At 44.2% G+C, this 14981-nt stretch overlaps 1 protein-coding gene across 8 annotated transcripts in view; it reads left to right on the top strand.

Moving 5' to 3' along the window:
• Positions 1-6096, top strand: part of relch (RAB11 binding and LisH domain, coiled-coil and HEAT repeat containing) — a 57370-nt gene extending 51274 nt beyond the window's left edge. For all 8 annotated transcript variants that reach the window (XM_045702063.1, XM_045702068.1, XM_045702065.1 and 5 more), the window contains 3 exons: positions 2576-2664; positions 2873-2943; positions 4965-6096. In XM_045702063.1, the coding sequence (XP_045558019.1) occupies positions 2576-2664; positions 2873-2943; positions 4965-5085 (281 nt within the window). In that variant the 3' untranslated portion in view covers positions 5086-6096. The remainder of the gene's footprint in view (positions 1-2575; positions 2665-2872; positions 2944-4964) is intronic.
• The last annotated feature ends 8885 nt before the right edge of the window (positions 6097-14981 follow it).

Here is a 14981-nt window from a genome sequence, read left to right as displayed (position 1 = left end):
TGTGTTTGTGTGTAAGTGTTGGCTGTGGGGGTAGTCAGTGAAAATAATCTCTAACGTGCATATAGTTTCTTCGGTGCAAATAGTCTGAAAGGTGCAGGGAGACAACTAGGTTTAGCTTTTCAGCAGTCTGATGGCCTGGTGATAGAAGCCTGTTGGTCCGAGACGCGATACTCCAATACAGCTTGCCTGATGGTAACAGAGTGAACAGTCCGTGGCCCGGGTGACTGGAGTCCTTGACTATCTTTTGGGCCTTCCTCAGACACCGCCTGGTGTAGAAGACCAGAACTCACCCACAGTCATGTATTGGGCTGTGGGCATCACCCTATGTAGAGCCTTGCGGTTGAGAGGGGGTGCAGTTGCCCGACCAGGCGGTGATGCAGCCGGTCAAGATGCTCTCGATGGTGCAACTGTAGAACTTCATCAGGATCCAAGGGCCCATGCCGAATTTCTTCAGGTGCAGGAGGTTGAAGAGGCTGTGCTGCGCCTTCTTCACCACTATGGTGGTGTGATTGGACCATGTCAGGTTCTCTGTGATGTGCAGGCCGAGGAAGCTTTTGACCCTCTCCACTGCAGCCCTGTCGATGACAATAGGGGAGTTCTCCACCCGTTGTTCCCTGTAGACCACAATCAGCTCCATGGTGATCAGCTGTGTGTGTGTTCCCTGCTGCTGTGTCCTTCACTTACAGAACTTACCTACATTTACATGTTAGTCATTTAGCAGACGCTCTTATCCAGAGCGACTTACAGTAGTGAATGCATACATTTCATACATTTTTTTCCCCCCCGTACTGGTCCCCCGTGGGAATCGAACCCACAACCCTGGCATTGCAAACACCATGCTCTACCAACAGAGCCACACGGGACATTATTAATGGTTGAGACAAACCGCTACATATTAATGAGTTGAGTCAAGAGGCCTTTAATGGGAAAAGCTAAAAGAGGGCAATAGTTCATGAACTGGTTTTTAAATGTGTCCAACTAGCGGTATGTACTTAAGACTTTAAGAACTGTACCCAGAGCAGAGTGGTGGCTTGGCTGGGGCTCAGGGGAGAGTGATTTATTTCACTTTTATAGCTGGGACTCAGAATACGTCTTTAGAATAACAAGACCTGGGTCAAGACTAGGTTACTGTAGTCAGACTAGGTTACTGTAGTCAGCCTAGGTTACTGTAGTCAGACTAGGTTACTGTAGTCAGACTAGGTTACTGTAGTCAGCCTAGGTTACTGTAGTCAGACTAGGTTACTGTAGTCAGACTAGGTTACTGTAGTCAGACTAGGTTACTGTAGTCAGACTAGGTTACTGTAGTCAGACTAGGTTACTGTAGTCAGCCTAGGTTACTGTAGTCAGCCTAGGTTACTGTAGTCAGACTAGGTTACTGTAGTCAGACTAGGTTACTGTAGTCAGCCTAGGTTACTGTAGTCAGACTAGGTTACTGTAGTCAGACTAGGTTACTGTAGTCAGACTAGGTTACTGTAGTCAGACTAGGTTACTGTAGTCAGACTAGGTTACTGTAGTCAGCCTAGGTTACTGTAGTCAGCCTAGGTTACTGTAGTCAGACTAGGTTACTGTAGTCAGACTAGGTTACTGTAGTCAGCCTAGGTTACTGTAGTCAGACTAGGTTACTGTAGTCAGACTAGGTTACTGTAGTCAGTGGATCCTGTGGGGCAGGTGGTTAGAAGTTCACTATTTGTGGTTCTGGGCTGTAATCAACCAACCCTGCCTCAGTCAGTGTGGTGTATGTATGTATATATATATATATATATAGTACACTGAATAAGTTAAATACATTAGTGTATGTGTATTTATGCATTGGTTGCTTGTCCCGCTGGCAAGTTGAGAAAGGAAAATAAACTCAATTTTGGGGCCGTATGCTGATTACAGGGTTGAGTGGGCGGAGAGAGGGAGGGAGACAGAGAGAGAGACGGACCACAGCCCACAGAGAGGGAGAGCGAAAATGAGAGAGACGGACAGTTACAGACCACAGTCTGCCTCAGAGAGATGGAGAAGCCAGAAGAGAAAATGACAGAGGGAGAGCTGCCTCCAAGCCTTTGGTCAGAATTCACAGCATATGGCATGTGCATGCATGCGTGCACGTTCCTCCCTAAATGTGTTCCCAAAATAGTGAGGTTCCTCAAGGGCGTATTTCGTAGCACAGAGACCTACCTCCCTAACCTCTAGTGACTTCCATGCCACCTCACACACTCACACACACCAGCTAGCTGAGGTTTGGTACTGTGTGAATATCGAAGGCTATATGGGGGATCTCGTGTAGCTTTAGTTACAGTGGCTAAACCCCCACTCTATCAGAGCCTGGGACTGCGACATCATCAGTGTGCAACGAGGCAGTGGAATTACTGTGGCCTTCTGGGTAATGTAGTCATATAACCTCAATAATCTGACTTGTTTTTCAACTCTGTGTTAGTGTTATAATATTACTTCACTCACAACTGTTCAGTTGACCAGTGTTCAGTAGTGTTTAACTCTGTTGATGTTTGGTTGTCCAGTGTTCAGTTGTCCGGTAAGTGTTTGCTTAAACTCAGTGTTTGGTTGTCCGTTCCTTGACGTCCTGCTCCAGTCATCTCAGAGGAGCTGATGGTGAATCACTTCCTGCCTGGACTAAGGTGTCTGAGGACCGACATGGAACAGCTATCTCCTGAACACGAGGTACACACACACACTGACCACACAGTAGCTCTCTCAAACTACATCAAATGACCTGTTTCCCATGCAAGTTAAAGACCAGCTGATTCCCAGACCACTTACCACACAGCGTGATGATGTCTCCAGGAGGCATACCACCAGGCATACTTTCCATAGCACAGCAGTCCAACTGGTATCCTTTCCACTGTGTGTGTCTCCTGTCCTGTTGCAGGTGATCCTGAGCTCCATGATCAAGGAGGGAGAGATAAAGGTAGAAAACAGAGGGATCGGACAGGCAGAGGGGTGAGTACTAACGCACACCAGTAAATCACTACTAACGCACACCAGTAAATCACTACTAACGCACACCAGTAAATCACTACTAACGCACACCAGTAAATCACTACTAACGCACACCAGTAAATCAGTACACAATCACAGTCCTGTGTGCTGTGTCTGTGTGCTGTGTGATGTATCTGTGTGCTATGTCGGAGCATTCAAAATACACACAGACACACACACACAAAAAAAACACAAAACTCTACAAACTCTCCTAGTCTTTATCTGCTGGTTTTCATCCCACACCATGAGTGCTGTTGACTTGTTGGGTCACAGTCATATGACCCTCTGGAAGCCTAGCTGCATAAACAGTAGAGAAACTGTATCCTTTAGATTCAGGACAGTGGTGGGGGAGGAGAGAAGAGAGCCTGTAAAGAGCATTGGGACTCAGCCATAGTGTGGGTGGGAGGGGGAGGTTAGGGAGTAGAGGAAATCAACTATTAAAGACTGTTGGACCACAGCCCATAGTGTGGCTGTCTTGTGAACATGTGTTTCTGCCTCATTAAAAACAGAACCGTGTCTGTGTGCACACGTGTACCCTCTGAACTCTTAAACTCTGAGGCTGTAGCCTAGCAACACAGTCACACACCCCAATGTCATATTGACTCTTGTTTTGAGGTTGTTCGTTTACACATCATGTTTAATTATAACTTTAGAATCTCTCAGCATCATCATGCACAGTGTTAGAGACGAGATGGGTCTTTTAGACTCAAAGCATCTATCAACAACCATGTTACTACACTACGGCACTCAACTCCAGCATTTTACATAACTTTAATTTGACTATTGACCATATTTAGTTGAAAAGTTGTTCCCCTACAGTTCTTTATCTGCTGCTGTTCAACCAGATTTAGGCAGAGAGGGAAAAAGAGGAACTCTCCTAACTGTCAGTCAGTAGAAACTGTTATTGTTAACGCTTAGGAAACAGCTTTTCCATTTACCTGTCCAAATGTATGGACGGAGAGACCGAAACTAGAGCAAAACAAAGCAAACAAATGAGCATTTGACAGTTAACAACACACTGTCAATCACTCTGAACTGTATGTTTAGGGAGAGATTGTAGAGATTATAGGGAAAACATTCTGGATGAATGATAGTACACTGATTCTTTGTGTCCAGGCTAAATAAGATACAGTGTGTGCCATTCTATAGGCTATATAATATATCCCATTCTACAGTATTATCATCAATATAACATATATATATATTTTTCTCCCCAATTTCGTGGTATCCAATTGGTAGTTACAGTCTTGTCTCATCGCTGCAACTCCCATACGGACTCGGGAGAGCCGAAGGTCAAGAGCCGTGCGTCCTCCGAAACACAACCCAACCAAGCCGCACTGCTTCTTGACCCAATGCCCACTTAACCCGGAAGCCAGCCGCACCAATGTGTCGGAGGAAACAACGTACACATGGTGACATTGTCAGCGTGCACTGCGCCTGGCCCGCCACAGGAGTCGCTAGTGCGCGATGGGGCAAGGACATCCCTGCCGGCCAAACACTTGCCGGCCCCATCCTGCCTGGTGTCAACGGTACAGGCTGGTGGTGTAATGGTGTAGGGAATGTTTTCCTTGATACCAGGCAGGAGGTCCCTTGAGGTCCCTTGATACCAATTGAGCAACGTTTGAAAGCCACAGCATGTCTGAACATAGAATCCATGCTCTGAAGAATTCAGGCTGTTCTGGAGGCAAAGGGGGTTCCGACCCAGTACTAGATGGGTATACCTAATAAACTGTTGCTCTCTGTGTGACGATGATGCTATGTCTAAGCTCTATAATAAATGTACACGTTGACATTTTAGTGATTTAGCAGACGCTCTTATCCAGAATGACTTACATAGTGCATTCATCTTAGGATAGCTAGGTGGGACAACCACATATCAGTCGTAGTAAGTACACATTCCCTCAAATGAGTTATCAGCAAACTCTGTGTTAGTAGGAGAAGACATGCTGGCCAACGTGTTCATTGTGTTTTTGTTCCTGTAGCTCTGTGTCCATTGCTGCTAGTCTGGTTGGTGAAGACGCTAAAACCAAGTTCCTGAGTAAGATGGGTCAGCTGACCACGTCCGGCGCCATGCTGGCCAACGTCTTCCAGAGGAAGAAATGATCTATCCTTCCGCCGGCTGCCTGGGGCCCCAGCGCACTACATGTCCCATGAGCCTCCAGTGTCCGGGAGCGCTGGCCCAGCCACCAGTGATAGGACAGGTCAGGGTCTCTGTTCGAATACCTTCTAGATGCATCCTTCACTCCTCTGTGACTCGAAAGGGGAGAGCTATCTGGCTGAGCCCTAGGAAGGGAGAAAGGAAGGGTGCGCTTTGAAGTATTCGATCAGGGCCAAGGTGTATATCAATACTCTGAAGTGACTTCCTCGTCTCAAGGAGAGAAAACAAGATGAGTAGAGGAAGTCATTATAGACTATTGAGATGCACCTAATTGGGTTTGATTTAGAATTTTAGCTTGCGCCATGTTGGCACCAAAAGCTTTATGAATGTTGCAGTCCAGTCTAGTTAGAATGTTAGTGGCGTTCTATGTCAGAATGTGATTGTTCCGGAACCTTTTGGTGTCAACATGGAGAGGACTAGCTTACTAACTGACGTCTGTATGTTCATGGCTCTGGGGAATCGCCTACTTGAAGTCAAAATCGCCTGCCTTTTATTTCGTCACGTCTCTCTCTCTCATTGTTGTTTTGATAGTCTCTATTTTATAACTTATTTATCTCTTAAGACTTTATTCCTCCAAAGAAATGTGCACATCACTTTATCATTCTTTTCTCTTTATTGTGTGTATTTTGATTCAGAGTCGTCTTATTATATATGATGTACATGATCATCATCACTACCATTCATTGGCTTTGTTTGTTTCTGTTGGAAATGTGAAGATGAAGAACACTGATTCCCTCGCTCCATGCCTCCCTCCTTCCTTCCTTGTCTCGTTTTGCAGTGTCTCGGTTGGTTCTTGTCTAAAGTGGCTGTTCTGATTTGGGTTTTGTTATTTTCTCTTTGGGATATGCTCTACAAGTAAATAACTGTATGATACACTGAAATGAAAAGGACTGTACCCATATTATTATGTACATTTGAAATTGGTGTCATGAAATAATAAAAGACGAAATAAACAATTGTGTACTTATGCAGTTCATTTGGAAAGTATTCGGACCCCTTGACTTCTTCCACATTTTGTTAGGTTACAGCCTTTATTCTAAACTGATTTCAATAGTTCCCCCCCCTCAACAATCTACACACAATACCCAATAATGTCAAAGCAAAAACAGGTTTTTCAAAATTTTTACAAATGTATAAACAATTAAAAACAGATCACATTTACATAAGTATTCAGACCCTTTACTCAGTACTTTGTTGAAGCACCTTTGGCAGCAATTACAGCCTTGAGTCTTCTTTGGTATGATGCTACGAGCTTGGCACACCTGTATTTGGGGAGTTTCTCCCATTTATTCTCTGCAGATCCTCTCAAGCTCTGTCAGGTTGGATGGGGAGCGTCGCTGCACAGCTATTTTCACGGTCTCCAGAGATGTTCCATCGGGTTCAAGTCCGGGCTCAAGTCTTCAAGTCTGGGCTCTGGCTAGGCCACTCAAGGACATTCAGAAACTTCCTTCTGGAAGGTTCTCCCATCTCCACATAGGAACTCTGGAGCTGTGTCAGAGTGACAATTGGGTTCTTCGTCACCTCCCTGACCAAGGCCCTTCTCCCCTGATTGCTCAGTTTAGCCGGGTGGCCAGCTCTAAGAAGAGTATTGGTGGTTCCAAACTTCTTCCATTTATGAATGATGGAGGCCACTGTGTTCTTGGGGACCTTCAATGCTGCAGAAATGTTTTTTGTACCCTTCCCCAGATCTGTGCCTCGACACAATCTTGTCTCTTAGCTCTACGGACAATTCCTTCGACCTCGTGGCTTGGATTTTGCTCTGATGTGCACTGTCAACTGTGGGACCTTATATAGACAGGTGTGTCAACTTTGGAGCCTTTTCCAAATCATTTTATAAATTTTGCAACATTTTAAAAAGTATGTTTTTGCTTTGTCATTATAGTGTATTGTGTGTAGATTGAGAAAATATAAATCATTTAATCCATTTTAGAATAAGGCTGTAACGTAACAAAATGTGGAAAAAGTCAAGTGGTCTGACTACTTTAAGTATGCACTGTACACATGTCTCTGGTGGTTATTGTGCATGTGTGTGTAAAAATATCCACCGTTGCCATACAATACACAGCTCAAAGTTTCAGCAGGTGTTCAGAGTAGTAAAACTAAGCCCTTGGTAAATATACAGAATCCCCCCTCATCTGTCACCCCCCCACACACACAGCTGCTACTACTCTAACTTCAAAGACAGTTATGTCCCTTTGTCTGTCCAGGATTCCAAAGTTCAGTAGATGGGACAGACAGAGTTGCTGGCCCGTAGACTGGTTCAGAGCCATTACAAGTCCTAGCTTCGGGTTACAGTGTACTGTAGGGAGTGATGTGTGATGCTACACCCTGTTCTGTCAATATATCACCCTGTCCCCACCCCTCCACAAAGAACAGAATTTGCATATTCACTTTAATATTTAACATTGTTACTGATTACTCACTAGGTGGACAAATAATGTATATATTTTAGGACACTGTACTGCATGGGTAGGAATGGAACATGGAGCATGTTGGTATTTGTCAGCTTATAATAATAATACACTTAACAAAAATATAAACACTACATGTAAAGTGTTGGTCCCATGTTTCATGAGCTGAAATTAAAGATCACAGAAATGTTCCATATGCACAAAAAGCTTATTTCTCTCAAGTTTTGTGCACACATTTGTTTACATCTCTGTTAGTGAGCATTTGATCCTTTTGTCAAGATAATCCATCCACCTGACAGGTGTGGCATATCAAGAAGCTGATTAAACAGCATGATCGTCACACAGGTGCACCTTGTGCTGGGCATAATACAAGGCAGCTCTAAAATGTGCAGTCATGCAACACAATGCCACAGATGTGTCAAGTTTTGAGGGAGCGTGCAATTGCCAGGCTGACTGCCGGAATGTCCACCAGAGCTGTTGCCAGAGAATTTGTTAATTACCATAAGCCGCCTCCAACGTTTTAGAGAATTTGGTAGTACGTCCAACTGGCCTCACAACCGCAGACCGCATGTAACCAGCCCAGGACCGCCACATCCAGCTTCTTCACCTGCGGGATCGTCAGATGTGGGGGAGGGGGGGTGCCAAGGAGTATTTCTGTCTGTAGTAAAGCCCTTTTGTGGGGAAAAACTCATTCTGATTGGCAGTGCCTGTCTCCCCAGTTGGTGGACCTGGCCCCTGAAATGGGTGGGCCCACCGATGGCTGCGCCCCTGTCCAGTCATGTAAAATCCATAGATTAGAGCCCAATTCATTTATTTCAATTGACTGATTTCCTGATATGAACTGTGACTCAGCAAAATCTTTGAAATTGTTGCATGTTGTGTTTATATTTTTGTTCAATATACATGGGACTTAAATTGTGCTTTTCAAAGACCCTAAGTCGCTTTACCATTGTAGAAATTAAAAGAAAAACAAAAAACAGGACTCAAAACATCAGACTAAACAAAAACATGAATAAAGTGAGGGGTGGGCTCAAAGAAGGGATAGAGTTGGGATTTGGATACGAACCCAGTTTAGGGTAAAGGGTGGGATCTGGGTTAGGATACGCACCTGGTGTAGGAGGGTGTGTTTGAGAAAGAGAGAGAGTATGTGGGTGATTTGCATGAGAGTTTAGCTGTTTGCAGTGTGTCAGAAGAGGTTTTTAAGCCCAACTTTGGTGAATGTTGACTTTCTTGGGATCCTGTGTTTTTACTTAACTTACTACTGCGTGTGTGTGTGTGTGTTTGGAAAGGGCCTCAATTGGGACTTCTTAGTCATACGCCTGACTTTGGGCGAGTGTGTGTGTGTGTGCTGTGGTGACGCAGAAAATCATGTCTGTTTCCAAAGCAAGCAGCAGAAATGGTCTTCAAGTTTCAACCACGGGAACATGGTGCCTCTACACTGCTGTTTTTACTGCTCTCGTTTACTGCTCTCGTGTGTGTGTGTGTGTGTGTGTGTGTGTGTGTGTGTGTGTGTGTGTGTGTGTGTGTGTGTGTGTGTGTGTGTGTGTGTCCAGTGACACGACTGCAAACAGGATACGGAAGGAACCCTTTGAACTGAGTCCAGCGCTGTGGTCACTTATGGCAGAAAACACACACACACACATTCAGTGTGTGGCAGACCAATAGAGCGCTTATTAATGGAATCCTCCCCTGGCCTTTTCTCCTTTTCTGGTTGTCCGTGTGTTACTCTCTCTTTATAAGTGGGTTGCCAGTAGCAACACGCATAACCAATGAATTATTTGCTTTTAGCTTTTGGGCAATATTTATCCTTACACACACACACACAGCCAGATGTTTCTGTGGCTTCAGCCATGTTTGGTGTCAGAGGCTAAATTGAAGCGTTGAACTGTTAGCGATATGTTTGGAGTTTAAATTGAGGCATTTTATTGCTACACTAGTCAGTTCCAGATCCTAATTTCCCCTCTGCTAACTGTAGGGAGGCTCGCCACAAATATGCCTTGCTCAGCGGGAGCTTACGGGAATGGCCGTGGAGAGAGAGGGGGGGAGCAGAGTGAAAGACTTCCATTGGCTCTGAGAAAGAAAAAAAATGTTTTAATACATACATTTTATACATATTTTTTTTTCTGTCATTATAAAGCTCTCATCAATGAAAGAGAGAAGCTTTAGTGGCATATTAGAAAGACTAAGAACGTACATGCAAGTGTAGGCTAATAAATCTAACAGAAACAAGAGCAACAAACCATCATCTGTATACAAACATACACTGAACCAAAATAAACGCAACAGGCAACCATTTCAAGGATTTTACTGAGTTACAGTTCATATAAGGAAATCAGTCAATTGAAATACATTCATTAATATGTGGATTTCACAACTGGGAATATAGATATGCATGTGTTGGTCACAGATACCTTAAAACCAGTCAGTATCTGGTATGACCACCATTTGCATAGAGTTTATTTATTTTTATTTAACCTTTATTTAACTAGGCAAATCAGTTAAGAACAAATTCTTATTTACAATGACGGCCTACCAAAAGAAAAAAAGGCCTCCTGCTGGGACGGGGACTGGGATTAAAAATACAAATAAATTAAATTAAAATATAGGACAAAACACACATCACGACAAGAGAGACCACACAACACTACATAAAGAGAGACCTAAGACAACAACATAGCATGGCAGCAACACATGACAACACAGCATGGTAGCAACACAACATGGCAGCAGCACATGGTAGCAGCACAAAACATGATACAAACATTATTGGGCACAGACAACAGCACAAAGGGCAAGAAGGTAGAGACAACACATCATGCAAAGCAGCCATAACTGTCAGTAAGAGTGTCCATGATTGAGTCTTTGAATGAAGAGATTGAGATAAAACTGTCCGGTTTGACTGTTTGTTGCAGCTCGTTCCAGTCGCTAGCTGCAGTGAACTGAAAAGACGAGCACCGCAGGGATATGTGTGTTTTGGGGACCTTTTACAGAATGTAACTGGCAGAACTATCAAGGCACAAGGCGAGACCCAAATGCAGACGTTGGAGTCTTACAATGTTTATTAATCCAAAGGGGTAGGCAAGAGAATGGTCGTGGACAGGCAAAAAAGTCAAAACCAGATCAGAGTCCAGGAGGTACAGAGTGGCAGACAGGCTCGTGGTCAAGGCAGGCAGAATGGTCAGGCAGGCAGGTACAAAGTCCAGAAACAGGCAAGGGTCAAAACCAGGAGGACTAGAAAAAGGAGAATGCAATAAGCAGGCGAATGGGAAACCACTGGTTGATTTGGAAACATACAAGATGAACTGGCACAGAGACAGGAAACACAGGGATAAATACACTGGGGAAAACAAGCGACACCTGGAGGGGGTGGAGACAATAACGAGGACAAGTGAAACTGATCAGGGTGTGACAAGAAGGGGTGGAGGATGAGGGCTGCAGTAGGTATCTCAGATAGGGGGGAGTGAGGCCTAAGAGGGTTTTATAAATAAGCATCAACCAGTGGGTTTTGCGACAGGTATACAGAGATGACCAGTTTACAGAGGAGTATAGAGTGCTGTGATGTGTCCAATAAGGAGCATTGGTGGCAAATCATATGGCTGAATGGTAAAGAACATCTAGCCACTCGAGACCAACCTTACCTGAGTTGATCAGGCTGTTGGTTGGAATGTTGTCCCACTCCTCTTCAATGGCTGTGCGAAGTTGTTGGATATTGGCGGGAACTGGAACATGCTGTCGTACATGTTGATCCAGAGCATCTCAAACATGCTTAACCTCCCTGGGCAAGGTGGGACGTTTGCGTCCAACCTAGTCAACAGCCAGTGGAATTGCGTGGCGCGAAATACAAATACCTCAAAAATGCTATAACTTCAATTTCTCAAACATATGACTATTTTACACCATTTTAAAGACAAGACTCTCGTTAATCTAACCACATTGTCCGATTTCAAAAAGGCTTTACAGCGAAAACAAAACATTAGATTATGTCAGGAGAGTACCCTGCCAAAAATAATCACACAGCCATTTTCAAAGCAAGCATATATGTCACAAAAACCAAAACCACAGCTAAATGCAGCACTAACCTTTGATGATCTTCATCAGATGATACTCCTAGGACATTATGTTATACAATACATGCATGTTTTGTTCAATCAAGTTCATATTTATATCAAAAACCAGCTTTTTACATTAGCATGTGATGTTCAGAACTAGCATACCCACCGCAAACTTCCGGTGAATTTACTAAATTACTCACGACTAACGTTCACAAAATACATAACAATTATGTTAAGAATTATAGATACAGAACTCCTTTATGCAATCGCGGTGTCAGATTTTAAAATAGATTTTCGGCGAAAGCACATTTTGCAATATTCTGAGTACATAGCCCGGCCATCACGGCTAGCTAATTTGACACCCACCAAGTTTGGCCCTCACCAAACTCAGATTTACTATAAGAAAAATTGGATTACCTTTGCTGTTCTTCATCAGAATGCACTCCCAGGACTTCTACTTCAACAACAAATGTTGTTTTGGTTCCAAATAATCCATAGTTATATTCAAATACCTCCGTTTTGTTCGTGCGTTCAGGTCAGTATCCAAAGGGTGATGCGCGAGCGTATTTCGTGACAAAAAATGTCAAAATATTCCATTACCGTACTTCGAAGCATGTCAAACGCTGTTTGAAATCAATTTTTATGCTATTTTTCTCGTAAAATAGCGATAATATTCCAACCGGGCGACGTTGTATTCATTCAAAGGCTGAAAGAAAAAAATGGAGAATTCTCATGAATGCGCATCTCCAGTGTTACTGTTCTCAGCCTGACCACTCACAAAATCTCCTGCTGTTTTTCGCCCAGAGACAGGAGAGACGTCATTCCACTTTCTGGCGCCTTCTGAGAGCCAATGGAAGCCTTAGAAAATGTCACGTTACAGCAGAGATGCTGTATTTTCGATAGAGATGCCACAGAAGGAGAACAAATTGTCAGACAGGGCACTTCCTGTATGGAATCTTCTCAGGTTTTGGCCTGCCATATGAGTTCTGTTATACTCACAGACACCATTCAAACAGTTTTAGAAACTGTAGAGTGTTTTCTATCCAAATCTACTAATTATATGCATATTCTCATTTCTGGGCAAGAGTAATAACCAGTTTAAATCGGGTATGTTTTTTATCCGGCCGTGCAAATACTGCCCCCTAGCCCCAACAGGTTAATGGGTGACATGTCGGATGAGTATACAGGCCATTGGCACATTTTCAGCTTCCAGCAGTTGTTTACAGATCCTTGCAACATGGGGCTGTGCATTATCATGCTGAAATATGAGGTGATGGAAGTGGATGAATGGCACGACAATGGGCCTCAGGATCTCCTCACGGTATCTCTGTGCATTCAAATTGCCATCGATAGAATGCAATTGTGATCGTTGTCCGTAGATTATGCCTGCCCATACCATAACCCCACCACCACGATGGGGCACTCTGTTCACAACGTTGACATCAGCAAACCGCTCGCCCACAAGACGCCTGCCATATGCCCGGTACAGTTGAAACCGGGATTTATCAGTGAAGGGCACACTTCTCCAGCGTGCCAGTGGCCATCGAAGGTGAGCATTTTCCCACTGAAGTCGGTTATGATGCCGAACTGCAGTCAGGTCAACACCCTGGTGAGGACAACGAGCATGCAGATGAGATTCCCTGAGACGGTTTCTCACAGTGTGCAGAAATTATTTGGTTGCGCAAACCCACCGTTTCATCAGCTGTCTGGGGGACTGGTCTCAGACAATCCTGCTGGTGAAGAAGCCGGATGTGGAGGTCCTCAAATCAAATAAAAAAAATGGATCACTTTTTTTTTAGCAGATGTGCTTCTAGTTCCGACAGTGCAGTAATATCTAACAAGTAATCTAACAATTCCCCAATAACTACCTAATACACACAAATCTAAAATGGTGAATGAGAATATGTACATATAAGTATATGGAAGAGCGATGGCCGAGGGGCAAGGTACAATAGATGGTATAAAATACAGTATATACATGTGATATGAGTAATGTAAGATATGTAAACATTATTAAAGTGCCATTATTTAAAGTGACTAGCGATCCATTTATGATCCAGTGATTGGTTCTCAATGTAGGCAGCAGCCTCTCTATGTTAGTGATGGCTGTTTAGCAGTCTGATGGCCTTTCGATAGAAGCTGTTTTTCAATCTCTCGGTCCCTGCTTTGATGCACCTGTACTGACCTCGCCTTCTGGATGATAGCGGTGTGAACAGGCAGTGGCTCGGGTGGTTGTTGTCCTTGATGATCTTGTTGGCCTTCCTGAGACATTGGGTGCTGTAGGTGTCATTGAGAGCAGGTAGTTTGCCCCGGTGATGCGTTGTGCAGACTGCCCCACCCTCTGGAGAGCCTTGCGGTTGAGGGCGGTGCAGTTGCCGTACCAGGCTGTGATACAGCCCGACAGGATGCTCTTGATTGTGCCTCTGTAAAGGTTTGTCAGGGTTTTGGGTGACAAGCCAAAAGCCTCCTGAGGTTGAAGAGGCGCTGTTGAGCCCTCTTCACCACACTGTCTGTGTGGGTGGACCATTTCAGTTTGTCAGTGATGTGTACGCCCAGGAACTTAAAACTTTCCACCTTCTCCACTGCTGTCCCTTCCATGTGGATAGGGGGGGTATGCTCCCTCTGCTGTTTCCTGAAGTCCACAATCATTTCCTTTGTTTTGTTGACGTTGAGTGAGAGGTTGTTTTCCTGACACCACACTCCGAGTGCCCAACACTTTATATGTTGCGTTTACATTTCTGTTCAATGTAGTTATATATCTGTTTATTCAATGTGTGTTTGGATGTACCGTACAATTTAAAATATGACGTCACCGACGCAACACATCCCTGCATCTTTGCATCATCATTATCAGAAGCAAGGTTTGTGGTCTCTGTCAGAGCTGACGTGGTGAGCAGAGCTCTAGACTTAGCTCCAGTAGGTTCCATTGTGTTACAGAAACCTGCAATGACAGAGTTACAACTCCAAACATCACTGTCTGTTCTGTGTTCCTGGAACATGGAATTAGAACATTAAGTTCTACCAAGTTCCAGAGAACGCCTCCAGGAAATATTCCCCCACTCTCTCTCTCACCTAGTAAAAGAAAAAAACTAAACAAAAACAAAAGTGGAAAGCCTCTGAATTTGCATGTGAGTTTCTGCTTGTCCCTGGCGAGGGAGAGGAGAGAGTGACGCAGAGCTGAGTAAAGGTGAAGAAAGCCTTCCTTCTCAAATAAAGTGACGGTTATGCAAATATTAAATTACACCTGACAGCTTAGAATGGATGCGGGAGGGAGAGAGGGAAGAGAGCTGGGGGGGGGGTAGATGAGGCTGTTACAGAGGATCCCCAAATACCACTCACCCATTACGTGACATATCAGAGGAAGTCTGGGGTGCAGGA

This window comes from Salmo salar, chromosome ssa19 (genome assembly GCF_905237065.1).
Source record: "Salmo salar chromosome ssa19, Ssal_v3.1, whole genome shotgun sequence".
NCBI lineage: Eukaryota > Metazoa > Chordata > Actinopteri > Salmoniformes > Salmonidae > Salmo > Salmo salar.
This window is presented reverse-complemented; position numbering and strand designations above follow the sequence as displayed.